The 27,992-nt window shown below is 35.0% G+C and overlaps 1 protein-coding gene across 1 annotated transcript; it reads right to left on the bottom strand.

Moving 5' to 3' along the window:
* Positions 1 to 455: 455 nt before the first annotated feature.
* On the bottom strand, positions 456 to 27,992 carry CRISPLD1 (cysteine rich secretory protein LCCL domain containing 1; the record flags this gene model as incomplete). The annotated part of the gene is made up of 14 exons (XM_083359521.1): positions 456 to 507; positions 2,540 to 2,670; positions 3,585 to 3,660; positions 4,337 to 4,409; positions 4,499 to 4,542; positions 5,869 to 5,999; positions 6,394 to 6,460; positions 6,582 to 6,642; positions 6,742 to 6,897; positions 8,099 to 8,199; positions 9,740 to 9,855; positions 12,405 to 12,537; positions 12,647 to 12,765; positions 27,741 to 27,992. The coding sequence occupies 14 exons, from the start codon at positions 27,990 to 27,992 to the stop codon at positions 456 to 458; spliced, it is 1,512 nt and encodes a 503-aa protein (XP_083215647.1).

Here is a 27,992-nt window from a genome sequence, read left to right as displayed (position 1 = left end):
TACCTTGCTTCAGGGACTTTTTTTTAGTTTTAAACAATGGAATATTCTATATACAAGAGTTATAGGTTTTATCATAAATATACTTTTCCAGTTAATGTTAGTGGCATATATAAAACTTAACCATACTAATAATGTAGTCTGTTTTTAAAAAAAATGTGGAACATTTATGAGTTTGAATGCACTGCATAGAAATAAATGCTAAGAAAATATAGCAATATTTAACACAGAATTAATATACTTTCCTATCATCATCACTTCTCAAATTCAATTTCCAATGTTTAACATTTTAAATTGTTCTTCATTAAGATTCTCATGCAGTTAAACACTTTTTAAGTCACCAAATAGTATATATCTTCTGTACAACCATAATACACTATTATACAAACTTAAAGCACATCAAAATGAAATTCTTCTAAAAATTTGCATTTGATATTATAGAAGCCGTTTTCTTATCTTCAAACCACTGCAAATATTCTGAATGCTTTGCCTCCTGGAGGATTCTGTAAACTGTAACAGAAAAATAAAGAACCAATTGCTTAAAGGAACTTAATCTTATCATGTACTCTCATTTTACATATGAACCTCTCTATTAAATTTATATACTTATATATGTCATTACCAGAAGGATGACCTATAAATATTTGAGCAGCATGGTCAAGTTCCATAGCATGTTTAATTTACTGTATAACTAAAGACAAAAGCAACAGTTATTTCTATCAGTAACTAGAACAGCTATGGCCTTTCTAAAAATTTCATTCATCTCACAAAAGCCCATCTATAATTGCTACACTAACAAGAAGTGCAGTGAGCTCAAGATCTAAGTTTGATATAAGTCACAAAGACAACTTCAGTTCTGAGTAGACTCAGAGACAGTCTTACCAAGGAATATTACAGTATCTTCACAACATTACCACTGAAAGCAAGGTATTGATTCATTCATATTTAAATGTGCTTCTTGCACATGGACAATACCATAAAAATATCTAGGTGTGATGAAGGAACATTTACAAGAATTCCATAATGGAAGTATAAAGTTTAGATGCCTCAATTTTCAATTTGAGCTCTATCACAGTTTTCAGCGAGAGTATACCTGAAGGAGGCAGCCCACAATAGGACAGGTCCAGGTGTATTTGTGTCTATCTCTGAATGTAATTGTCAAAAAAGTGAAGGCCACCAAAGACTTGCCACCAAATATTTGTTTTAGCTAGAATTTAAATCAGCAGGGTCTTAGCAGGAACAAACCACATTCTGCCCAGAAAACTGCATTCATTGTTGATTGAAAGACACCAGATGGCTTTCAGAAATTTAGATTGAATGATTTCCAAGGCAGATTTTCAAATTTGGGGGCTGCACATTAAGAAATTTATAATCTTGTTTAAATAGTCTGACTGCTGCAGATACATATTAGTTGCCTTTGTGGCTTACAAATATAAAAAGCATAAGGGAGATATGTATTTATAATGATTGTATTGTGAGTTAATAGTTGTTGAATCTAGAGGTATATTTATTGAATATAGATGGAACATAAATAGCTATATACTTGAAGTCCTTAACTAACTTGATTGACTATAATTATTTTTTCAGTTATGAAACCAGTCAAAAAGTTTTAATTAAGTTAGCTAATTTTAAAAGAGTAATTTAGTAAATTATCTAATTAAAACATCATATCTTTATTTTATTGCAGTTAATTTCTAATTTTTTTCTAAGGCATAAGTATCCCAGCGCTCCCACAGATTGACTTGGTAAAGGTTAGCTACATTATCTATAAAGATGGGTGAAAACTAGAGAATGGCATGTCATTTTTTTTGCAAGGGCCAATATTATGTCGTTATTGTAAATGCTATATTAAATAATAAAAGGACAAGAATACATCTGCTTTATTTCTTTTTTAGGATTCAGCATAAAAGCATTTTTATGTGACTTATCAGCTGAAGGAGGCACTCTTTAGTGAATGAAGCAGATGGCATCTGCCACAATGTTTCTCGGGGACTGAGATAAGAGGCACCTCCAAATAAACAGAAGGTTCCTTAGGAAAGTGAACTACTTCTCAACTGGGTGATCTGGGGTTACACACTCATAAACATTTGAATAATATGGAAGAAACCTACTTGTTCTGCAATTTAGATGCTCTTCGGGATCATCCAATTGGCAAATTTATGATAGAAAGGTTTCATGTAGAACTTGCTAATTTGGCAACATAGGATGATGGGATGATAATTAACATGATTATTCTTAACTGTAGATTGAATGGAGTGAGAGCCAGTTTGATGTAGTGATAAAGGCATCAGACTAGAATCTGGGAGACTAGAACTGAGTTCTAATCCTGTCTTGGGCACAAAGCTAAGTAGGTGAATTTCAGCCACTCACTTTCTCTCAACTTAGAAAGAAGGCAATAGAAAGCAATTCTGAAAACTTTGATCCAGGCAGTCTCCAAGAATCATACACAATTGAATCAAAGAAAAAAAAAGATAATAAAGCAATGCCTTCTCCAGTAATGCAATAAAAAGTACCAGGTGTACTATAAAGGCACGCTTTGTACCTTTCTGAAAAAATGCCATTTTGAAACGAAGCAGTGTACATTCTTCTCTTATCCACTGGCATGACATCAACAAAGCCGCCTTCATTGCGAATTACTCCAGCATGCACTGCTGTTCGGCAGATACTAGACATCTGAGGGAAATACATAAAAGAAGAATTCCTCTATTAGAAAGTAGTGTTGGCTTACAAATTATTAACTGAATTTATACAGTATCTTGTTTTTCCTAATGTCCCCTTGTTGATTCAGATTAAGCGACAGTAGGACAGCTTGGCTGGGAAGGTCACAAATGGCGTTCATGAAACCCCAGAATGCTGCAGCCATCATGTCAATTGCCAAGCATCTGAATGTTGATCATGTGACCATGGAGATCCTGTGATAGTTGTAAGTGGGAGTACCCATTGTAACCTTTTTCAGTAACTCTGAGCAGTCACTAAACGAATGGCTGTAAGTTGAAGGCTCCCTATATATGGATTCCACAAGTAGAAAATTCGCTGAGAAGGAAAAGAATCTTCCCCAAGTTATCCAATCTCAGCTAGCCAAAGATTTGAGAACTGTCAGCATTTTGAATACAAATTCTCTCATCAATGAGAAGATAGCTTATTCAGTGTGGTTGAAAGATTTTGAGGAAACTGAAAAATTATACAAATGTTCATGCAATACCTTTGATATTCATACATCTTCCCCGAAAATGCATAAATACCTATATATCTCTGATATAAATATTGATGTTTAAAATGCTATATCTTTCCTTAAATTACAAAAAAAATTATATATGCCATACTGTTTCTTTCACTTTAATGTGGTTTCCATTTTCTGGTGAGAATGGGACTAGCTGTTATATTATTATTATTATTATTATTATTATTATTATTATTATTATTATTATTATTATTATTATTATTATTATTATTATCATCATCATCATCATCATCATCATCATATTATAATTATTATCATCATATTATAATTATTATCATTATTATATGACCATATATTTTAAGCTTTTTAAATCATATTCCAGAGGAAAATAAGTTATCATACTTACATCAGAATAAATTATAGTTCCAATCACTCGGGCGTAGTGTGGATTTGCCTGCATACAGTTGTGAGGACAGTGGATTCTTTAAAAATTGAGGGGAAAGACAAAGATTAAGGACTCTATATGCATACTATAATAACATGAAGGCAAATATTATCATTGTACTGAATGTAAACAATGAAATATTATAGAATAACAGAACCACAGAAGTCAGTTCTACTATCAAGTCCAATCAAGGCCAATACTCTACTAAGAACTATTCATATTAAAATATCCCCAACAGAAAGCTGTCCATTTTTTATACAAACTCTTCCAATGAAAAGGATCCTATCACCTCTCTGGCTAATCAGGTCTATTGACAAATGTATAAACATTTAAAACAGAATGCATTGCTTGTTAAAGTGTTGTTCTGTCATTATCAATTCACTAGAGCAGACCATGGGATGCTTGAAGTTTTTTCAACAAATCTTGCTTTACCACCAGTGTTTAGTACTGTATATGCACTGATGCCCATAACTACAGTAGATCTTTGCAATTAATGGAAAAACCTGATTGTAAAATAGAGATTGGGCAGTTTAATGACTTGTATTATAGTCATAAAGTGTAGCAGTCTTTACATTTTAGCAGTTTGACATTCAAAAAATGACAAAAATGGTATGTCTCTGGAAAAATCAATAATTACATAGAATGCTTAGCTTTATTGTGTGATTAGTTACAAACATTTTTCATAGGATGGGAACAATAACGAAAAGATTTACCTTGGGCAGTGTGTGGCTGGCCTATAAAATGGACATAATTGTTCTACTGTAGTTTCACAAGTGATAGCTTGTACTGAAATTAAACAAGAAAAAATACACACAAATATTTGCTATAAAGAGATTCATCAATATGAATGATGTATCATAAAAATAAATCCTCACCTGTTACTTTAGAGACAGTGAATGAATTAGCCGATTGGTATTTCCTAGAGGAAAAACAGAATCTATTGTTATTATCAGTAATACCACTATCTTACAATGCTCTACAATATTTCTGACAAATATAAAAGTGAGAAGAATTATTTAATAGGACTATTCAAATTCAATTAATCTTCATAACACAATTTGAACAGAAAACTAAGAGAACTAATTTATGATCTATGTATGTATGTATGTATGTATTGCCCATCTTGTGTAGTATAATTTTTTTCAGCATAAAGCTTTTTATTTATACTATTACTATTACACAATAGCTATTATAACAAATAATCTGCAATCAACTGCATTTATATCATGAGAACATAGCCTAAAACATTAATGGGCAATGTGTTCAGCCCCAAGGTCTACACAGATTGCTGTATTGTGCAATCAACATGCATTTGTGCGTCAAACATGCGTTCTTTCCTACACACATAATTTTGAAAACTTAAACTTCATCCCTCTCCATCACTTAATCTGCTGCTTCAATTGATTTACTGTTGATTGCTGCTTTCCTACAACTAATTGCAATTATCAAAGAGTGACTTGGTCCTTTCAAGTAATCTCATCAGTTAATCAGATGGATGACAGACACCACACTGCTTGGTTTAATTGCAGAAAGAAAGCCAGTGATCCATATTGTGCTGTCTGGATCATCATATTAATTGGGTAGAAAACGATGAAAACCATTGGAAAGGTTCTTAGGTCCATGTACCTGAGGATTATATTTTGGTCATCTGTAGTCTACATCAGGAAAGCGTAACTTCTTTTGGCCTAGGATAACAGAAATGTTTGCTTCTTTGGGAGGGGGTTGTAAATTCGGAAGCATGCATAAAGACTTAGCTCCCTTAATTTCTAGAGATAGGGGGACAAAAATTATACTGCTGAGAGCACAGTCTTAGTGTGCTCTCAGGGTTTCAAAAGTGGATCTTATGGAGTTGCATTTATTTAGTATGAATTAAGTTTGTCTTTCTTATATTTCTAAATGGACTCAACACTTTGTGAATAATTGAGCAGCAGTATCTAACACAGTCAACTAACAAAAATATATAATTAAAAACACCTTATTCAGACCAGTCACAAACAGATTATAAAGACTAACAGAAATAATGCAGATAATAAAAAGGAGACCATAGAGAACCAGTGGAGATGACTTCAGACAAGCTTTCATGGCTCCTACATCATCATGCAACACAGCACTCATTAATGACAACTTCTGAAGATATATAATATTAAATGTTTTATAATTATTTATAAATAATTCCCTAAATTTGTTTATATTATATTGAAAACTTGAGAACTAATTTGTGTGGGGATATTTCATTTTTATTTACCCAACTGACTGGACTCCATTTCTATAGGACTTTATGAAGTAATTTCTTCTTCCTAGCCTGGTAACATCAACCCAGCCACCATCATTGTCTAGGATACCGTAATGTATTGCCGCTCTGCAGATACTTGATTGCTAGGAAGAAAAGAAAATCCCAGAAACAGAAATTAATTTCAACCAGATCATTATTTTTTATACATACTTTTATTAGAAATAATATTTTGTGTTTTATTAAATTTGGAACTATGGAAAATTCACCATTAGTTTCATACTGAGAAAAGTTAGTTAACAAATTATGTAAAAATCAGTATACTAGTATGATTCTATGCATGGATTATTTTATATGTTTGCTGTCCATGTTTCCAATACATTGAGTAAAAGCTAATCAATATAAGAGAAACCTCAAATTCCTGCCAAAATTAGTAACTTAATGCCATTTTACTGAGCGAACACTTTGTCAAGGATAACACATTAGTTAAATTTCTTAGTAAATTATAAAACAAAATGCTATGAATTACAATATCTGTACCATGTCATAATAGACACTTCCCACAACTTTGGCACTGCTGTCCAAACATCCAGAAGGACATTCATACCTAAAGAATTAAAAAAAAAGAAGTTGAGAAAAGTAGCAAATAAATTTTGGTTTTTTTAGATAGAATGCACCATAATGTTCCATAATTAATGGATAAGCATGAAAATGAAAGGATACCTTACCTATTACATGTTGTTCCTTTGCACTGGTCCCTTAACCGTAGCTCACAGGAAACAATTTGAGCTGAAGGGGAAAGCAGGTGATGTTACTGCAATGTTATAGGACGGTTTGGTGAATCAATTAACAACAACAAAAATCATGTTACAAATGAAATTTCCTTACACATCTGTTGTTTGCTTATGACTTCATTTCTTTCACTGTCATCACGGGGAGATGCTTGTGGTTGCACTTGATTTTGTAATGTATTCTGAACATGTAACTGATGTTGTTCAACTTCATTGGTTTCTATCTCTGGAGAGTAATACCTTTCTGAACCTTCTGGTAAAGCAATTGAAAGGAATAAGTGCTTTTTTACAATGGCTTCATTCAATAGTTATAATTAAGAATGGCATAAATATGACATATTTAATGTTTGCTAGACATGATAAGGCCAGGAAGTAATCCTGTGCATATTTCTTTGGAAATAAACTTTACTGTATTCAGTGGAATTTACTCCTAGGAACTTACTTAAAGGATTACAGACTTAAGTGCTTCTTGATCCCACAGTCCACTTAAATCAATGGGCTTTAATACTGGTTAGCTTGTGATTGTTTTACTACCATGTATTGCTAATGAGCTGGGATTATCTATTCATTGCACTAGGTGACTGATATACACAAAAAAACAATATACAGAGTTCAAAGTACAGTACTAGAAAACCAACAAAAAATATCAGTTCTTTTCTTAGTGTTCCATATAACAACACTATACAGGCTGCAAAATAATGACAAATATAGATATATAAGATCATTTATAATATTTGAGTGGTTCAGAAGGGGGTTACCTATTGAAATTCTAATGAATATATATAGGTCAAATGGCAGAATTTCATATACAAACTATATTATCCTTAATTTGTGAAATGGACTTTGGTTGCATTCAGAAAGAAAATCCTAAGAGGTTTCTTAATGAATTTACATGCATCACGGAGGTTCTGACAAGATGGAATTATAGATATATGTTGCAAAATTGTTTACAAAGCATTTATGTTTAAATTACTAGATTCATGCCACATTGACAAAACAGGAATCTATTTAACTCAGACATGTCAAACTTGCGATGTCACGTGACATCGCGCAATGTATCGGAACTTTTTCCCATTGCCGAAAATGGGATGGGTGCGGTTTCTCCGTGATGCTCCGGCCCGCGGACCGGCAGTTTGACACCCCTGATTTAACTGGATATTTGCATTTTGATTAACAGGTACTGTAATTTTTAGTATTAGAAGAATTCATATGCTGATTACTTAACTCATCTGTGTTGGTGATTCAAGATCTTATAAATAAATACATGCTTGTGAAAACATATTTAACTGTATTTTCATGCCCAAAGCTCCTCTTCATATGAAAAAAGAACCATTATAGAACCCTTATATAGCACATAGGTTTCATTATGAAATCAGAAAACAACTGCTTCTCTCCTAAAGCATTAGCAGAACTACATACTTGTCAGTACACACATTAATTTTCTGAATACATACCTTTATAACAAAGATTTTCTCTACAGCTTCCCCCAAAACTTGGGGGACATTCAGAACATGGGCGACCATGTTTGTATGGGGCATGGCCCCACCAATTGCCCCTAAAATAAAAAAACAAAATGATACAGTGAAATAAATGGAGTGCCTGATCCCCATGAGAAACACTATTTCTGCTGATTTGTCAAGCCTCTGCTTCTGAGGCATAGAAGGACAGCCTAAGTGAATGATATAAACAATATCATCTCAGATTGTATCCCATTTATTTTTTCTATATTCATAAAGGCTGGAATTTCTTCATGCAACTAGCATGAATTGATATCAGTCATTCTCAAGACAGAGCCTTGAGGAAGGCAAGCTCGCTCATTCACTTATCCTTAGCCTGGCTTGGCAGGGGACTTCTGCCAGGGTATCTTCAGCAATCGGTTTACAAGGGAAGAAAAAGTGGGATGATGAAAGATAAAGATAAAGCCTTGGTGGTGCAGTGGGCTAATGCCTCCTTAAGTAACACCAGCTGCCTGCAATTAGTGCAGGTTCGCATCCCACCAGGCTCAAGGTTGACTCAGCCTTCCATCCTTCCGAGGTAGGTAAAATGAGGACCCAGATTGTTGGGGGCAATTAAGCTGACTTTGTAATAATGCCGCTTGGGGGGTGTATGAAAGCCCTAATAAGCAGGCATATACATAGAATGAAGGCTACTGCTAAGCTTGTAAGCCTCCCTGAGTCTTCGGAGAAGGGTGGGATATAAATGGGATTAAAATAAAAATAAATAAAATAAAAAATAAATAAATAAATAAATAAAGTTTGCTGAGATGCAATTTGGAAAGACTTGCCCATTAAGATAAATGCAGCATGCAAAAGGACACAAGGGAAGCATATGACTGAAAAGTTTATATGACAGTATAAACTACTACCCATCATTTTTAGTTTAGGCTTTCATTCTGGCATCCCTTGAATGTGAATGCAAGCTGCTTCTGCAATTTAGTGCTTCCTCTGCTTCTCCTGGAGACTGCATAGCTTTAAGTCTGAGAACTGGATGTAAGTCTACTTGTTACCAACATTGTCAGTCTGAATGGTCACTGAATGAGGCAGTTGTTAACTGGCACAAGGTATAATTCCATTGATACAATGCAGGCTTATGTGTGCTCGTACTGGTATAAAAAAAATTGGATTGTTTTGACTATACTATTTGAAAACCAGCAGTATGTCACGGAATGTAAAGACCAAATTTATATGAACTCTGGCCAATCAATTCTCTTCTATTATTATCTGCTAGCTTTGCAGATTACAATGAATACTTGTGCTTTGGTTTATACTGGTTTATATTGGCTAGCATTCTGAAAATACAAAATATTTAGCATTACTCTGTGTTAAAAGCTCTTTTAGAAAGACCAAAAGATACTTTGCAAAAAGCAGAAAGCAGATTTTTTTCCCATCACCAATATTATTTCAAATCTTTTACAGTTTATATTTCAAGATAATTACATATTTTATGGCCAATTCTGGTGCAGATCCAAGCAAAACATTAATTTCCTATCATGATTCTAGTCTAAAGCAAAACACAATCCTACATAATTTTATTAAGCAGTGGTAGTGAGGAGTTAGATATGCCTTTTATGTTAACATCTGTACCATCATACTTACTTGGGTGAATAATTGCACACTAAGTAAATTGCTTTTGGCCATATCTGTCCCCACACATTCATATTATGACACAGGTTGACTGCACAGCCTATTCTGTTACTTGTTGCCCATACCACCTGGAAGAAAAAAGGAAAAAGTTTTAAAACTTTATCCAAATTTGAGTTTTGATGAGCCATCATAGTGAACTGATACCCCTTTGGCAAAAAGGAACATATTGCACCTGAAAAATGTTACCGAAATCTGTCCATAGTAACAAAATTACCGACATGAACTATGCACAACTGTGTTTTGCCACCTAATGGCAGAAACTGTATTTTTTGTGGTAAGCTGGAAATTGGCTGGAGACATGGATTTCACTGTGGTTATAGCCATTAATGTCACCTACATGGACTTCATTCAAGGACCTCCTCTTAATCATTTTGAATTTATTTATTTTTTCCTTTTACTGTTTGGTTTAAAAAAATTGAGAAGCTTACGTTGACCTTCCCAAGTAAACCAGACAGGAAACACAACTAGATGAGCTAAATCTTCTTTACTGTAAGGTTACATTACCATAATGTATAAGTCTGAAAGTACAAATTTTCCGCCTACTACTTTTAACTGCTACATTTATTAGGGCAGTTCCTTCCTAAGTTTCTTTCTCTGACTATTAAATGATTACCGTCTTCTATCTCTCTTATCTGATTGTTTCCTAGGCTCTTCCTTTTCCTTAAGGTTATCTATGCATTCCCTTACACTTTCAGATTGGCAAGCATTATTGAAAACATTGGGTGAGTTTCCTTAAATCCTTTAAAAACATTTAACTACAAGTTTAAATATTTATAATGAAAGGTTTTGGAATATACAGAAAAAGTATGACTATTGTTGGCTTTAGAAAGCTTTAAATGGATTAAGGGCTCAGATGGACTTGATTTAAATGTTTGAAACTAATTGAAAAAAATCATTTCTCATGGGAAAATAATTCTGTTTATATTTTGAAACAAGTTTGAAGATCACACCTCAGAGAGCACCAGATAGCTACCTTACAAGAAATGTTTGGGTATAGGAAGTCTTCCAGCATTTAAATCTATAATACAATCAGGTATTGTTGAATAGGAATAGGCATCACTGAATAAAATTGAAACTGATTTACATAATTTAAAAATTATAGACTGCAACCAAGAAAATGAAATAATGGATTCAGAAATGAAATTAAATGAAGCTTTAAAAATTTTAAAAAAAATACAAGTAATAAATTAGAAAAGCGATGTGGATAAATGTTTTGTATTCGATTTACAAATAGGATTTGCTGAAATTGCAAAATTACAAAAGGGGCCTGACAAGGATGACAATTGTGACAGAATAGACAATGAGAGTATAACAAAGCAGATATTAGAACTTTTTTTGGAATTTAAAGATAATTGAGCAAAGAAGAAAGAATACAAAATAAATTTTATTTGATCATGGTTAAAATAATGAGTTTCTATTTCTGGATTTGCTTGATTATTTTCTGATTGAGACTGGGAACGATGGCTATTTCTGATAATTGCTTTTTGATATGAACTGGACTTTTACTATTTGAAGAGATGAAAGGGGGAATCTGTTTAAATATAAATGGAGGAATAAATATAAAAAGGATTCAAATTGGATGTAATAGATAATTGTTGTAATACCTATGTTCTTATTTCATAAAGAGAAAACAAGTTTAATGTAAGGATCTCCATTAAAATCCATTGACATAATCCAGCACCAAATATAAATGTGAGGATTAAAGTTAATTTTTCATCACTCTTATAATTGTGAACAGTTACTAACTAAGGCAGTTGCTAAATGAGAACTTTTATTATTAAAATAGAAGGAATTATAAATTTGAAAAATAATTTTACTTAAAATACATATTTTAATTATATTAATTCCAGCTTAAATTATTATTACTTTTGGTAAATATGGAATTAATGCAATATTAAATTGTTAATCAGATTTAGGAATAAGAAATATGTATTGTGTGAATAACTTTAGAACCAAGCCAGTTTTCTATAGAAAAATTGTTAAACATGTATTTTGCTCCAAGCCCACAAATGAACATGTAAGCTTTACCAAAGAATTAATTCTTTTCAGAAAATAACCCAGTCTGTAAGTTAATCAGTTCATTCATCAACCAAATTACTATTATATAGACTGCTATAGATATCCTGATATATTCCAAGAAATTCATATCAAAATGTGTTCTTAAAAATATTTGCAATGGTAACATATAGAAATAAAAAATAGATAATACATTGCTGCAAGCTATTTTTTAAAAAATGGAAAATATTTTTAAACACAGATACAACTTCCATGTGACTTAAATATTTTGCTATAATTTATCTCTTGATTTCTATCATTCCAACAGAAACTGATGAATTGAAACCTATTACTCATTTTTAAAAAGCACATTCCAACAATGGTTGGAAACTAAAAAAGAGAGAAGCAACCTGGAATTAAGGAGAAACTTCCTAACAGTAAGGACAATTAACCAGTGGGACAGCTTGCTTCAGAAATCATGGGTGCTCCATCACTGAAGGTTTTTAAAAGAGACTAGACAGTCACTTGTCTAAAATGGTATACGTTCTCCAACTTGAGCAGGAGGCTGGACTAGAAGACCTCCAAGGTCCCTTCCAGCTCTATTCTATTCTTATTCGCTCACCTGAGTATAATGAGTACATACAGGACCAGAACATCTATAGGGACAATAAGGATTGCATTCTTGAGGATATGGATAAGAAAAGTCTCTCACTTCATCATACCATGATTGGACATGAAATGTTAGAGGTCTATACCTATAATGAATAAACGAAAAAAATGCCAAATCATTCGAGTATCTATTATCAAAAGAAAAAATGTTTTTTTCACTTTTAAAGAAAGAGTAGCATAATGTATTTTTTTTACCTTCCCCAATGTGCTCCCAAATTCTGACCAATGGATGGAAGAAGATTTGCAGGTCCATGTTCCCAAAGACATGTCTCAGCCCAGGACTTAGCAGATCTTTCCAACTCTGTATCCCATGTCTACATTTTAAGGATTAAGAGAAAAGATAAACATGAGGTGATTTAAATATATGTTAACATTATTAGTATTTTACTCATCCCTAAAATACTTTTTTAATTTAAGAAAAATCTTTATTAAAATATATTGTGTTATAAGTATAATATTACAGAAAAGTATCCATCAAGTCTAACTTGTTTCTTCCAAAAAAGCTTTCTACCAATATATCTATGCAATCCGCACTGTGCATCATATAACCCAAATGATGCATCATGGTCATCCTAGACAATTTTTTAATAGAAAGTAAGAAAATATTTCCAGCATTAATAATTCACCTTATGATCAGATATCATTTATATGTCACATATTAAAAAAGGGTAGGACTTATGTCACAGTTCCACAATGCCCTTCCCTCATGGACATTGTTGCCTTTTGTGAGTTTCGTCTGTTGCAACAGAAAGGCAAAAACAGAAAGCCTAATCACAAGCTGTCGTGCATACCCCAATTAAGACTCAGTAGACATGCTCAATTTTTTTGCAAGTTTGTTTGAAATGCTATTGGTATTGGATTAAGAGACCACATCAGGATCCCCCTGAGTTGCACGATAATAGATATAGATGATCCATGAAGATTTCCTTCTAGTGAATAGGCCTACTGTATTTCAGCTGTCGAACTCTGAACTATCAATAGAAGGCAAAAAAACATATTTTGGGGTCCATATAATGTTCATCTGGATTTTTGCTGCCAAGATATGGCAGGCTAGCCAATGGGTGAGTGGTATACAATAATGATGTCCAAAGGTGAATGAATGAACCTTCTATCCAATGATTTGGTTCACTGAATATTACCTGGCCTGAAACTAGGCTTATTCATCCATGGTCAGTATAAGAGACGTGAAGTTTAATATCCAGTAAAAGATTGTGAGGAGACTGAGAAAATAATGGAAGCATTCTGACTCTTGATTATGTCTTTCTCTTTGTTTCTTTTCCTGCTACCTATAACTTCTCACAAATTTTCTCTGAGTCATGACAGTAGGCAGTTTCTGGAACAATGTTTCTTTAAAATTGATGCTGTTTTTAAACTATTAGGTTTTATAACAAACTCACTCTCTTATAAAAATCAGAATTCACAGTCATGACTCAGATGATATTTACCCACACAGAATCTACAGAACTTTGAAGCTGATTTTAGGAGCAGTTTCATTTAAGCAACCTCAAACCAATTATTTTTCTATTTGAGCAAAACATTCTATAACACTGATTTAGTTTTATTTCATTAAGAAAGATCTGCTAATGCGAGCTCTGAGATGAAGGGATGGTTCAGCACAATGACTAATAAGCAAGGCTGTGAACTTACTTATAATTTTTTTTCCAGACATCTGCCTTTCAAATAACTATGTAAATCAGACAGTTTTTCATCTATTGCATGGAATAACAGGATGGATCTCTGTCACCAGGCTTGCACTACTGAGTTGTTTTATGATGCTAAAATTTGATCATTTGAAATATGCTAAATAAATGTAGGTAAGAGTACTAAAATCATAAACCAAAGGCAGGAAGGCAGAAAAGAGCAACAAAGAAGAATAGGGGACTTGAAGACTAAAATATATTGAAGAACAGTTGCAGGGATTGGGTATGTCTAGTTTAATGAAAAGGACTAGAGGTGACATGATAGCAGCATTCCAATACCTAAGGGACTGCCATGAAGAAGAGGGGGGGAGGTCAACCTATTCTCCAAAGGCAGAACAAGAGCCAATGGATGGTAATCAAGGAGAGAACCAATCTAGAACTAAGGAGAAATTTCCTGACAGTTAGAACAAAAAATCAGTGGAACGATTTGCCTCCAGAAGCTGTAGGATCTCCAACAATGGAGGTGTTTAAGAAGAGATTGGACAACCATTTTTCTGAAATGGGATAGCTTGAGCAGGGGTTGGACTAGAAGACATCCAAGATCTCTTCCAGCTCTGCTATTCTGTTATTCTAGAGGAAAACACATTGTTTAAATATATGCATAAAAACATACAAGTTTTTATATGTGAGTTCATGACTCTCCTGGTATTTTTTTTTAAAAAGATAAAACAATAAGAAGAAAGTTCTGTTAAGATGCTAAAATCAAAATCCTGCAGTTCTTGGCATTTGGGAAGAACAGAGGAGGAAGAAAGGAAGTACTGAAGATCCTGGCTGAAAGGAGAGCCTTGGAGTTTTAGAAATAGTAAAAGCAGAGCAAAAGCACAGAGAGAAAAAGCTACATTTTATTTGTATTATTTATCTATAAAATTTGATTGTTTTATTTCCAACAATGTGTTAGAGGTTCACTGATAGTATAAGTCTCAGGATAGCCATCCTAACTGAGATTGGTGGCTGTCTTGTCATACAGGCAAATATGGCTACAAGTTAGTAAAAGATAAAATGTATATCAAAACTCTATTGCCATTTTACTCAGCTAAAAAAATCTGATGTAAAGAGGGCAACCCTTACTCAAATAAATTCTCTAGTATCTATGTAGAAAAACCTTTAAAATGCTACCAATCTAAGTACTAAAAGTTAATACAATTACTCATGATCCTAAAATACCAAGCTATGTTTAATTTATCGAAGTTCGCAATTTTCACTCTGAAGTGGGACATACCTAACAAATCTTTTTAAGCACTGTTACAAAATAGAGTAGGACATCTGTGGAGAGGTCAAGAAAAGGCAAATGACACAAGTGTGTTATAGTATGATACAAATTCCATGCCTTTCATGCTCACATAAAGATGTAAGGGATGAAGATTACACTATGATATCATGGCACACATTTTGTCATTTTGATGAATTCTCAGCCTGTCATGAGTGTTCCTGTGAATACATACACATGATATTGCATATGACATAATTTGCACAGTTATTTATATAGCAGTAATAAGACGATGTCCATACAGAGTAGTTTTGTAAAATGTGAGTGCAGTAACTTTTAATCTATATGTAAGGTATTTCTGACAAAGAAGTCTTTGGAATATAGAACAAACAGAACACTTTCAGAGGTAGATGTAAAATGTGCAAACTATAATAAAAAGGTAAGATTCATAGTTAGAATAGTAAGGCACACAGTTGGCACCAACAGAAGTAAACATTTACTGTGGCATGATATAAGGCCTCAATGTTGCATTCATTCTATATATAAGAAATAGAGTGGTAAAGTAAATATCAGAGTACAGTACAGTACAGTATGGCTGATATTTACTCTTTAATAACACACTATATTCTTTATTGTTTGTTTAAAATATAAAGAAAGTTAAAATATCACAGTACTAATTTTAATTATGCATTTATCTAAAGTACAGAAACAGGCTTGAGGAATATAATTTTCTATATTTGAAACAGGCTTAAATTGGACGCATACCAGCTAAGAGGGTGTAAGAACCTACCAATGGATTTATTTATATTATGGAGATATATCATTGATACAGTATTACATTCACTATATTAAAATGTTTCCCATCAAAAAGAGAAATTATATTGCTGTTATGCAAGTCAAATGTCAATAAACGTTTAAAAAGTTTAGAAAAATATTAATCTGCTTATCAATCATTAAATACACTAGGACCTCAGCTATTTGGAAAACAGTTTTAAGAAAAGATTGCTTTTTTTAAAAAAAAGTACAAATACGTATATATATTTTAATTTGTGTAAATTAAACACAATCTGCAAAAAGTCTCTGCTGCACCATAAGACTATATAATATATCCAAATCTGAATAAAATATGGATTATGGCACATAGATATTTGTCAACTAGCGATGATAATCGAGCCAGGAATGACGATCACAAGTCATTGCAGCCGTAAGTCATGGCAGCGCATGACCAGACCTGATGTTTTGATATTTTGTATGCCTGTTGTTAAGTGAATAAATTTTCCCAACGGGTATTTTTTGTTGGAAACCAGAATTAAGTGCTGGAAACTGACAGAACAATTAATCAGTGGAACAACCTGCCTCCAGATGCTGTGAATGCTCCAACACTGGAAGATTTTAAGAAGACTGGACAGCCATTTGTCTGAAATGGTATAGGGTTTCCTGCCTGAGCAAGGGGTTGGATTAGATGACCTCCAAGATCCCCTCCAACTTTATTACTATCACTAATTGATGAAGAATGATCTCTATCTTGTGGAACTATTATGATTATGTTTGTGAATTCCTTGTGTCCACTGTCCTGTTTTTGCTTTGACATTTTTCTGACTTGTATTTATATTCTCTAAACCATTCCTGCCTCTGCATCCTTAGATATCACAACAAAGACTGAGTATCTGTTTGCTTTCTTAGCCACCCATCTAAAGAAGACTATACTGATGAAATAGTTCAAGATAAGAATAAAAACAGAAGTTGACATTTTTCAGCCCTTTGATACTAGGTCAATAGCTTCTAGACTCAAGCATGGTATCTCATTCACTTCCACTAAGCTTTGAAGTTGAGAAGGAAACAAGAAAGCCAAGGAGGAAAATAATTTTCACTTTGAAATAGTTTCTGGTTAAATGTGCCACATATGAAAATCAGTCACTTCATAGGTCAGGATATCTTGTAATTAAAAATGGGAACTGCATTTGCAGCAAGGAAGAGAGGGAGAATAGAAAAAAAGAAACGCCAGTGATTTTGATGCAGTAAAATACATATACACAGGGCTTTTTTTGTCATAGAACGCTCAGAACGGAGTTCCGGCACCTTTTTTGGGTGGAACCTTGTAGGTAGGCAAGGTGGGTTGTATGACATGTGTGAGTTCCGGCACCTTGCTCTTTTACAAAAAAAGCACTGCGTATACAGAAAGCTGTTTGATCTACTTAAGTCAAGCACTGTCCTATACTGAATTCCCCTCAGCTGTAATTTTATCCTTCTAATAATATAACTATCAATAGAAATATATTATTCTCCTATTCCCTTTCTTGCGTTGTGTTCCTTTTGCTCTATAGTTATTTATGTCCCCTGCTTTCCTGAATTTCCCTATCTGATCTGTTTCTTATATCATTTTTACTGGATTCGTCATTTCTCTCCACCCACTCCCCTTTACTCTGCACTCCAGCTACAGTCTGCAGTGTGTGATGTCCTGGTATTCTCATATTCAAATAAGACCACAATCCTTTCTATGCTTCCCTTGGATTGATGATGACTCCATAAGTGATCCTAAGCAACTATGGGTTGATTTTAAAAAATTTTCTCAGTTGCTTGACGCCTCCTTTTTTGGGGTTTCTTTTGCCTCTTCTCAGCTGTCTCTTATAATGTTACATTTTTTTGTTTAAAAAATTGTGTCCCTTACCTAAGATGTTTCCCTCCTTTTTTCCCCTTTTTTTCAATTCATCTGGGATACAGATGTCAGTAGGTTTTCCAAAAAGTAAAAATATGGCCAGCAAAATGCTACTGAATACAGATTAAAATCTAATTGGCAAAACTCAGTGCCAATTACCCTCTCATCAATCAATTTCACTGTTCTTCCTTGACTAGTACTTTCTCTCAATCTAATGTCTCACTTTTTATCTTTCTCCTTTGCTGTGCATAAATAATTAGAATGAATTTCTTATTAAGAAATTAAAAAGCAGTCATGGATGGGGAATATTATAACTTGTTGCTCTTATAATTCAGGTGGAAGCAGGAATAAATGAATTCACTACTGATAAACAACTCTTACTTATCTTTTTAGATTATCATGTCACTTTGGAGAACCAATGGTCCCTACTCACTGCCATTAGCAGAATAACAGAGTTGGGAGGGACCTTGGTGGTCTTCTAGTCCAACCCCCTGTTCAGGCAGCAAACCCTATACCAGTTCAGACAAATGATTGCCCAATCTCTTCTTAAAAACTTCCAGTGTTGGAGCACCCATAATTTCTGGAGGCAAGTCATTCCACTGATCCATTATTTTGTGGAAACTACATGTTTTCTTAAAATGAGCACATTTCTTTTTTTTCTTTTTAAAGTTTGCACTAATTTTATGATAAAGGCATTGCTTTTTGTAAAAAAAGAAACAGTGATGATACTGATGTTAATGCCTGTGTGATCATTTTTGGCTACAAATAACAATTTCATGACAACTAAAACAGGATCCTGGTACAAGAGAGCACTGGCCGGTGAATTTGCACCATTTTCCGATAAAAATTAAAGAAGGTATAGTAAATGTAAATGTGATTTGCTGACATCAGGCCTATCTTCAGTAAAGCAGTTACCGAATACAAAAAGCGTCATCTTACTTCATATAATAGGAGTTGTGCAGTGTGTTTGACCACATAGCTTTTTGAAGAAAAAATACGAAGTAATAGATTGCCTGGTTTTAAAAAAACAAAGCAGCTGCACTGGTGAACAGAAGAGTCTACAGTATTCATTTGCAGTGCATATGCCTAATCCTAACTCTTGGGAAGTTACCAAAATGCTACAGTTAATACTTCATACTGATTGTGGTAAATTCCTGCCACAAATGATTAAAATAAGCTTAGCAAACTAAAAAAAAATCCACTGTTACAAATTATGGTATTCTAGTATATATTGACTATTCTGGATTGCCCAGTACTACTGCTTCTGATAAAGGGTTTTCATTTATTTTAATTGTGTTTAAGGATTTTGTGAACAAAAACCTTACCCTGGATATTATTACACAAATCCTCAACTTACAACCACAATTGAGCCTAGACCAGGGGTAGGCAACCTCGGCTCTTTTATGACTCCTGGACTTCAACTCCCAGAATTCCTGAGTCAGCATAGCTGACTCAGGAATTCTGGGAGTTGAAGTCCAGGAGTCATAAAAGAGCCGAGGTTGCCTACCCCTGGCGTAGACAGTTGTCAAGAGAGTTTTGTCCCATTTATTACTTTTCTTGCCACAGTTGTTAAGTGAACTACTGCAGTTGTTAGCAACATGCTTATTAAGTACATCTGGCTTCCCCATTAACTTTGTTTGTCAGAAAGTTGCAAAAGTGATCACATCACCCCGAAACACTGCATCCATCATAAATATATGCCAATTGCCCAGTATCTGAATTTTGATCATGTGACCCTGTGGATTCTGCAACAGTCGTAAATGTGAGAAATCACTCAACACCACAGAATAACAGAGCTGAAAAGGACCTTGGAGGTCTTCCAGTCCAGCCCCAACTCAAGCAGGAGACTTTATGCCAGGGTAGGCAACCTTGGCTCTTTTATGACTCGTGGACTTCAACTCCCAGAATTCCTGAGCCAGCCATTGGCTCAGGAATTCTGGGAGTTGAAGTCCACGAGTCATAAAAGAGCCAAGGTTGCTTACCCCTGTTCTATGCCATTCCAGACATATGGCTCTTCTTAAAAGCCTCCAGTGATGGAGCACTTTTTTCAGTGCTTTTGCAAATCTGAATGGTCACTAAACAAATGGTTGGAAATCAAGGACTACCTTGATTTGTGATCCTTTAGGAAATAGCCAGATTGAAAATTATAGCAAAGTATGCCCTAAAACACCAATTCTTAGATTCTTTACTTCTCAAAATGTTATGTCAGTGCTTCATAATATGTAGGGCAATATCTCTAAATAATTTATTTGAGATACAATGTTCAGCTGCATTAATCCAGATTTAACTGGGATAAACAAGAAACTATTTTGAAGCTTGTTTGAAAAGCGATTTTTTCCAGATATCAGGTTCTTCAGTGATGGAGTTACAAATAAAGAAGCAAAACAGAAACTACCTCAGAGACAAAACATATTTTTTGCATGTCAACTGGTGTAATCCATGCAACCAGTTACGTTTTGGAATAGCAGTATTCAGTATGATTTGTACCATTTTATACACATAGAAGAGAACACAAAGCAGGCACCATCCATAATACAGACAAAAAAGGGAAGAGGCTTTAATTATGTAATTATAGCTATTATTCTGACTCACACACATCCACCGAAAGTTCTGAAAGTAAACCAATATTTAAAAAGTAAAGGTTCCCCTGTCTAATTGAGTTTGACTCTAGGGGATAGGTACTCATCTCCAATTCGTAGCCATGGGAACCAGAGTTGTCCAAAGACCCTTCCATCTGGCCAGCATGACTACATGCCGAGGAGCATGGAATGCTGTTACCTTCGTACTGGAGTGGTACCTATTTATCTTTGCATCTGCATGCTTTCAAACTGCTAGGTTGGTAAGAGCTAGGACAAGAACAGAAGCTCAAGCCATCACGTGATGCTTGGGTCCAGAACTGCTGACCTTCTGACCGAGAACCCCAGCATCTTAACTGCTAGGCCACCACACCCCCTTAAACCAATGTAGGGTGAAAGTGAAAGTTAATCAGCTCATGATGATTAAACATGGTTGACATATATGCTTCTTAATAGCTGTGTCAAAATATATAGTATCCAATTATGAAATGAAGCAAACACTTCAAAATCATTCTAAGAAGGACATAAGGCTAGCCCAAGACAATTTGTCTGAGTGAAGCATGTGCCACCACTGCTTCTGAGCAGAAATCAACTGGACTGGTATCTATAGCTTATTTTCAACTCTATTGATAAACAATACTTCAATCTTATCTGAGTTATGACACTGTCAATAAAACTCTTGTTTTCAATAACTGTGTCAATTGCAGTCATTCTTCCTCAATTCTAACTTCATTTTCTCTGCATGGATACTCTTTTCCATTTGGAGAAGAAACTAGAATAGAATAGAATAGAATAGAATAGAATAGAATAGAATAGAATAGAATAGAATAGAATAGAATAGAATAGAATAGAATAGAATAGAATAGAATAGAATAGAATAGAATAGAATAGAATCTGGAAGGAACCTTGGAGGTCTTCTAGTCCAGCCCCCTTCTCGAGCAGGAGAACCTATACTATTTCAGACAAGTGACTGTCTAGTCTCTTCTTAAAAACTTCTAGTGCTGGAGCACCCACGATTTCTGGAGACAAGCTGTTCCACTGGTTAATTGTCCTCACTGTTATGAAGTTTCTCCTTAATTCTAGGTTGCTTCTCTCTTTTATTTTCCAACCATTCTTTCTTGTCCTGCCCTCTGGTGCTTTGGAGAATAACATGACCCCCCCTCTTCTTTGTGGCAGCCCCTCAATTACTGGAACACTGCTATCATGTTGTCTCCTTTCTTCTTTTCTTTAGACTAGCCAAACCCAAGTCTAGCCATTCGTCATATGTTTTAGTCTCCTTTGATCATCTTAGTTGCTCTTCTCTGAACTTTTTCCAAGATCTCAACATCTTTTTTTTAGCATGGTGACCAAAATTGGTTGCAGTATTCCAGGTGTGGACTTACTAGGGCAGACATGTCAAACACAAGGCCCGGGGGCCAGATCCGGCCCGCGAAGTGGTTTCATGCGGCCCGCGAAGCCATCCTGGAAACAGTGAGGGAATGGGCCCCCACTGCCTTGGCCCTGGCCCAGAGGCCCTCAGATCTGTCCCACTCCTGCCCAGGCCCCCATAGGCACCCTTGATGCGAACGATGTAGAGCTGGCCACACCCACCCAGTAGGCCACACCCACTCTAGCCACACCCACCCAGTAGGGCACGCCCACCCTGGCCATACCCACCCGGCCCCCTGAGGGCAACCGCAATGCTGATGCGGCCCTCAATGAAATTGAGTTTGACACCCCTGTACTAGGGTTTTATAAAGCGGTACTAATACTTCATGTGATCTTGATTCTATGCATCTGTTTATACAACCCAGGATTGTATTAGCTTTTTTGGCGGCGGCTGCACACTGCTGGTTCATGGTTTAAGTGATCGTCCACTAGGACTCCAAGGTCCCTCTCACAGTTACTTTTTTTTAAGCTAGGTCTCACCTAATCTGAACTTGTACCTTTGATTTTTCCTGCCTAAGTGTAAAACTTTGCTTTTCTCCACATCAAAATTCATTTTGTTCGATAGGGCCCATTGTTCAAGTTTGTCAAGATCTTTTTGGATCCTGAGCTTGTCTTCTGGGGTGTTGGCTATTCCTGCCAGTTTAGTGTCATCTGCAAATTTGATGAGTTTGCCTTCTATTTCCTCTTCTAAATCATTAATGAAGATATTGAAGAGTACTGGGCCTAAAACGGAGCCTTGTGGTACTCCACTGCTTGAGGACTACTCCCTGGGTATGGTTTGTCAGTCAGCTACAAATTCATCTGATAGTGTTGTTAACTATCCCACCTTTTTCTAGCTTACTAAGCAGAAGGTTGTGGTCTACTTTGTCAAATGCCTTACTGAAATCTAAATATACTATGTCCACAGCATTTTGCTGGTCTACTAATTTAGTCGCTTTATCAAAGAATGAAACCAACATTATGTAAGGCTGAAAAGGAATATGTAAGACAGGAGACTGTTCAGCTGTATATATAGTACAGGGTCATATGCAACATATACTTGCTATGTTCATGATAGGTGCTAATCCTGAAGGCAAATGATATAAGAAAGGAAAATCTATCTCTAGTTTACTGCAGCACCATTTACTGTAAAACCTTTCTATTCCTGCAAAAATGTCCATTTCTGTCAAGACTTTATACTGCTTCAGAGAGTGCTGTTCATTCTTTAAATTTCTCATATAACTTTTTTGAGGATGTCATCAATTACATCCAAGCATGATTTTTTATCTGTAACTTCTTCTCAATCCATTCACTGTACCTACATATGTTATGATCCATTCTACTTTCTTTCAACATACCCACTCATCCTCCTATATTTGTTTTGTGATTCAGTACCCATTTGTTTCATCTATATCACCAAGCCATCTCAACATTTCTTCTCTATATTGGTCACTCACTTTTGTATACTATGCACATTCATTCATCTCCTCTTCTTTTTTGAACCCCTACATTTTTTATTTCAATACTTTTCAAGTACACAATCCCACCACATTCAACCTATTTTTGTCTTTCTCCTCACATGCTCATCGTTCATTTCCATTTGATCAAGTAGACAGAATAATGCTTATACACAATCATTGTTGTTTCTTCTAATGAAATTCACTTGCTTGCTCTAATATTTAAATGTAAATGTAAGCCTTCAGTCTGTTTTTTTTCTTCCAAACACAACTACCTTGATACATTTCCTTTCTATTCATTTTCCTTGCATGAAACAGTCTATCTAAAATTGTCTGAAAACAATTTGTGCTTTCAGTCAACACCACAACTTATTCTGCATACAAAAGACACATCATCAGCCTACATATTCTAAACTATCAATGGGATTGGTATAAAGAATATCTTACATTTTATGCAATTGTGGACTAACTAAAATGCATAACATTAAGAGACTATTCCCCAAAATATTTTCTCCTTTTTTATCTTTAAGAGCAGGCAGGTTATTATATTGCCCTTCCAATTTTGTGCCATTTTAAGTGCTTTTTTAAATTAAATTTTGTGCTAAAACTTTAAACCAAAATTAACTATATATATTAACTCATATATTCCATATAGTCAATAATTCTGACTACATGTTTCCTGTTCCAAAATATGATTATTTAGCTATCAAGGATGAATGGATCTTCAGTTCAATAAAGCCTATTTTTAGATATTCTTTTATTCTTGAGTTGATTGTGTCATTCAGTTATTGTTCTTGCTATTGTACTTGTTATTGACTGATCCACTCTTGTCTGATTTCTGAATGTATTCACACAGCTATCTGTACTATAATGTTAATGCATCAGTGACAATTTCCAGTCACAAATTTATTCTAGTGTTGGCCTATGGAGCCAGAAAGCAATGCAGCAATGAGCACTCACCAGGTGAGTCAGTGAAACCGGGTCTGGCCCAAGAATGTGGGGAAAGTGCATTGGATGTCTTGTAGACATCTGCAAACTACTACTAATGATTTTTGAATCACACTTTCAGTGTCACTTCTATAGAACAATAGTAGCATTCTTCCAATCATGAGAAACAAACACTATCTTCACATATATATTAAGTCTCATAGCAACTCCAAATGCATCTTTATTTCAACATTTCTCACTTATACCATCAACACATGCAGCCTTTCCATTTCTCAACATTCTCAGAGCATTTATGACTTTGTTTTTATCAATTCTTTTTGGGGGTTTGTTTGAATTGCACTTTTCAACATATCACTGAATTTCCCATAGGTATCTATGAAATAACCCTTTCCTTACTTCAGTTATATCCCACATTATTTTACCACATTTATTTTTAATTCTATTCACTCTGCTGGAGGTCTCTTGTTTAACCCTCTTCACTAATTTTCAAAGCAATTATTTAAGACCCTGAAGATCACACTGTCTTTTTTGTTGTTGTTGCTTCTTTCAATCTTACCCATTCCTTGTTCTTTGACAATATTCTTTCCAGCAGTATTTTTCTATTCCTACATATTATACGATCTTCATTTCTGCAGCAAATTCTTATGTATTTTTCTCATCCCAGCTTCTTACACATAAATTTACAAAGAACTTTGTAAATTTCACAAGAACTTGAAAGAACTTTGTTTAACAAGGAACTTCACAAAGAATATTTTGTTTGCAAAACTTCACTCACTTCTGTGGCATTTGGTAATGTAATTCTTTTCATGCAGCTGCCATATATATACTTTTTCCTTCTATGCATTTTCTGTTCATTATACTGGAAGATTTATCTATCTTCAAAAACTTCATAACCATGACTTATCTTGCTTTTCCTACAGTCATTCTACCACTTATTTCTTTCACTTTCCTTTTCTTACATATGTTTACTATCCACTTTTACCAAATAATGGTCTGTCCCATATTTAGAAACTCTCATCTCCTTTGTATTCTTCATTGGTTCTCTTGGTGTTTCATTGGAAACAGGCAAATTAATAACACTTTTAGATTTATGTTAAATTATTTACAATATGCAAAGTTAAATTTTCTATTAAAAACAATATTTTAAATAAATACTCACCAGTCACCATTCTTATTCATTCTAGGATTTCCAATCATTTTTATATACTCTCTCATTTCAGTCTGACATATCTGGTTATGTCATCTAACTGAATTATTTTTCCTTCAGAATATTTTCCTTAAGCCATTTTTCCCAAAACCTGTGATTCACCCATTTATTATCACCATTCAGTAGAGTGCAACATGCAATTATAACCAACTTAGAGGTATGCACAAAACAGTAAATATGTTTTGTTCCATATATTAAATAGCAATAGTAATAGCACTTACACTTATAGTGCTTTACAGCCTTCTCTAAGCGGTTTAAAGAGTCGGCATATTGCTCCCAACAATCTGAATCCTCATTTTACCAATCAAGGAAGAATGAAAGGCTGAGTCTACCTTGAGCAGATCAGAATCAAACTCCTGGCACTGAGATGAGTTAGCCTGCAATACTGCATTCTAACCACTGAACCACCATGGCTCTTAAAGATATTATGGCTCAGAAATTAAGTTGGTTTCCCTTTTTCCTTTATGCTTTTTCCTGCCAGCTCAGCTACTGATCTTCCCAGATCAACAGAATTTCTGGGTCAACACAGGAACATAACAAAGTTTGGACCTGGGAAAACCTGTCTGTTCTGTGCATAGAGTAATGCATGCATAGATTAATGTATACAACCTTATCACCAACATACTCAATCCTACTGGTTCCTATACTACCATCTAAATAATAACCAATTGGTTTTTCCTGGAATATAGTTTAACTCTTATGCATATTTCACTTTCATTTCCATGAATTTGTTCATCAGTTCCACTCTATAAGGTCAAACCTATTCAATCTATTACATCCTTCTCCTTTCTCTTAGAAACACACCTTAGTTTCATTCATTCCATTCAATACTTCATCCTTTTTACCCTTTATTCAAAAATTTTACTATGTCACAAATGCTAACAATCTCTCTCCACCTCATTTCTTTCATTCCTTTCTACCCATTTTCCTTCCCTCCCTTCCTTCTTGTCCACATATACTAATTCTCTCCTTTTCCTGTTCTTGGTCTAATTATCAACTGTCTTTTTCCTCATAGTTGCACAAAGTTGTGGCCACTGCAGCGCACCAGTCAGCCATGGTCATGTTTATACTGCAACGCTCTCTACATGGGGCTGCCCTTGAGGACCACTCGGAGGCTTCAGCTGGTGCAGAATGCGGCCACGTGAGTTGTGATGGGGGTTTCCCGATACTCCCATGTAACACCTCTACTCCGCGAGCTGCATTGGCTCCCGGTTGCCCTTTGGGTGAGATTCAAGGTGCTGGTGATGACCTATAAAGCCCTAAATGGCTTGGGTCCGGGATATCTGAGGGAACACCTGCTGCCAGCATCAAGCTCCCTTCGTCCAGTGCGCTCGCACAGGGAGGGTCTTCTCAGGGTACCGCCGGTAAGAGACTGCCGGCGGACAACACCCAGGGATAGGGCCTTCTCAGTGGGTGCGCCTGCCCTTTGGAACCAGCTGCCAGTGGAGCTTAGGACCGCCCCCGACCTCCGTTCGTTCCGCCGGGACCTGAAGACCTGGCTCTTCGAGCTCTCTGGCCCAGGCTGAGAATTTTAATCTTAATTTTAATTTTAACTGGGGTTCTATTTGTTCAGGGACGGATATAATTTTTTAAAATCTGTTTTTAACTTTTGTATTTTTTTGTTTTAATCACCCTGTAAACCGCCCTGAGTCCTTCGGGAAAGGGCGGTATATAAATATAATAAAATAAATAAAAATAAATAAATAAATAATTTCCCACCCTCCCTGCCAGCTTCCCCAAATTAAAGTAAATGGGGAAGACAACAGGAAGATGAAAATCACTCTTACTCCCACTGCCTTTTATGCCCACCCATGGTCATTCTGTGTTTAGATAAGTAAAAGTATCTCTGAAAGGACGACCCAATTGCCTAGTATAACTTTAAAAATGTGAATTTTAGAAAACATTTTAACGTTTCATGGAAGAAACCACGAAATTGATATGAAAAGGAAGTGCTACTTTGCTTTTATAACTTCATGAAAGATAAATAGAAAACACTGTAAAGCATATTATAAGATCAAGTAGATAATATTTCTATGTTTATCAAAAGGTAGAAATCATTCTATCATTTTGTTCTTCTCCGTGCCCATTCCCTCCATACAATTTCCGAAGACGAAGAACAATACACCCTTACCATGTATTCCATATTGGAAGCTTGTGGATAAACTTGACCCCGTAATTTATTATGAATATCCAAGATACTTCGCATATCATTATCAGTGATAGCTCTTTTTCCTCTTTGCTTTGCAATCCACCATTCACCATCTTCATCCATGTATTTTTCCAGCATGTCCTCAAATACTGTTGCGTTGGGAAGCACCATAGTAGAAACTGCTTGAGTTATGACAAGCAAAGCAGTTACTCTAAACCATTCTTCACTGTTCAT

The sequence above is a fragment of the Vipera ursinii genome (assembly GCF_947247035.1).
Source record: "Vipera ursinii genome assembly, chromosome: 3".
Lineage (NCBI taxonomy): Eukaryota > Metazoa > Chordata > Lepidosauria > Squamata > Viperidae > Vipera > Vipera ursinii.
The sequence above is the reverse complement of the archived record's forward strand: the minus strand, read 5'-3'. Positions and strand labels throughout refer to the sequence as shown.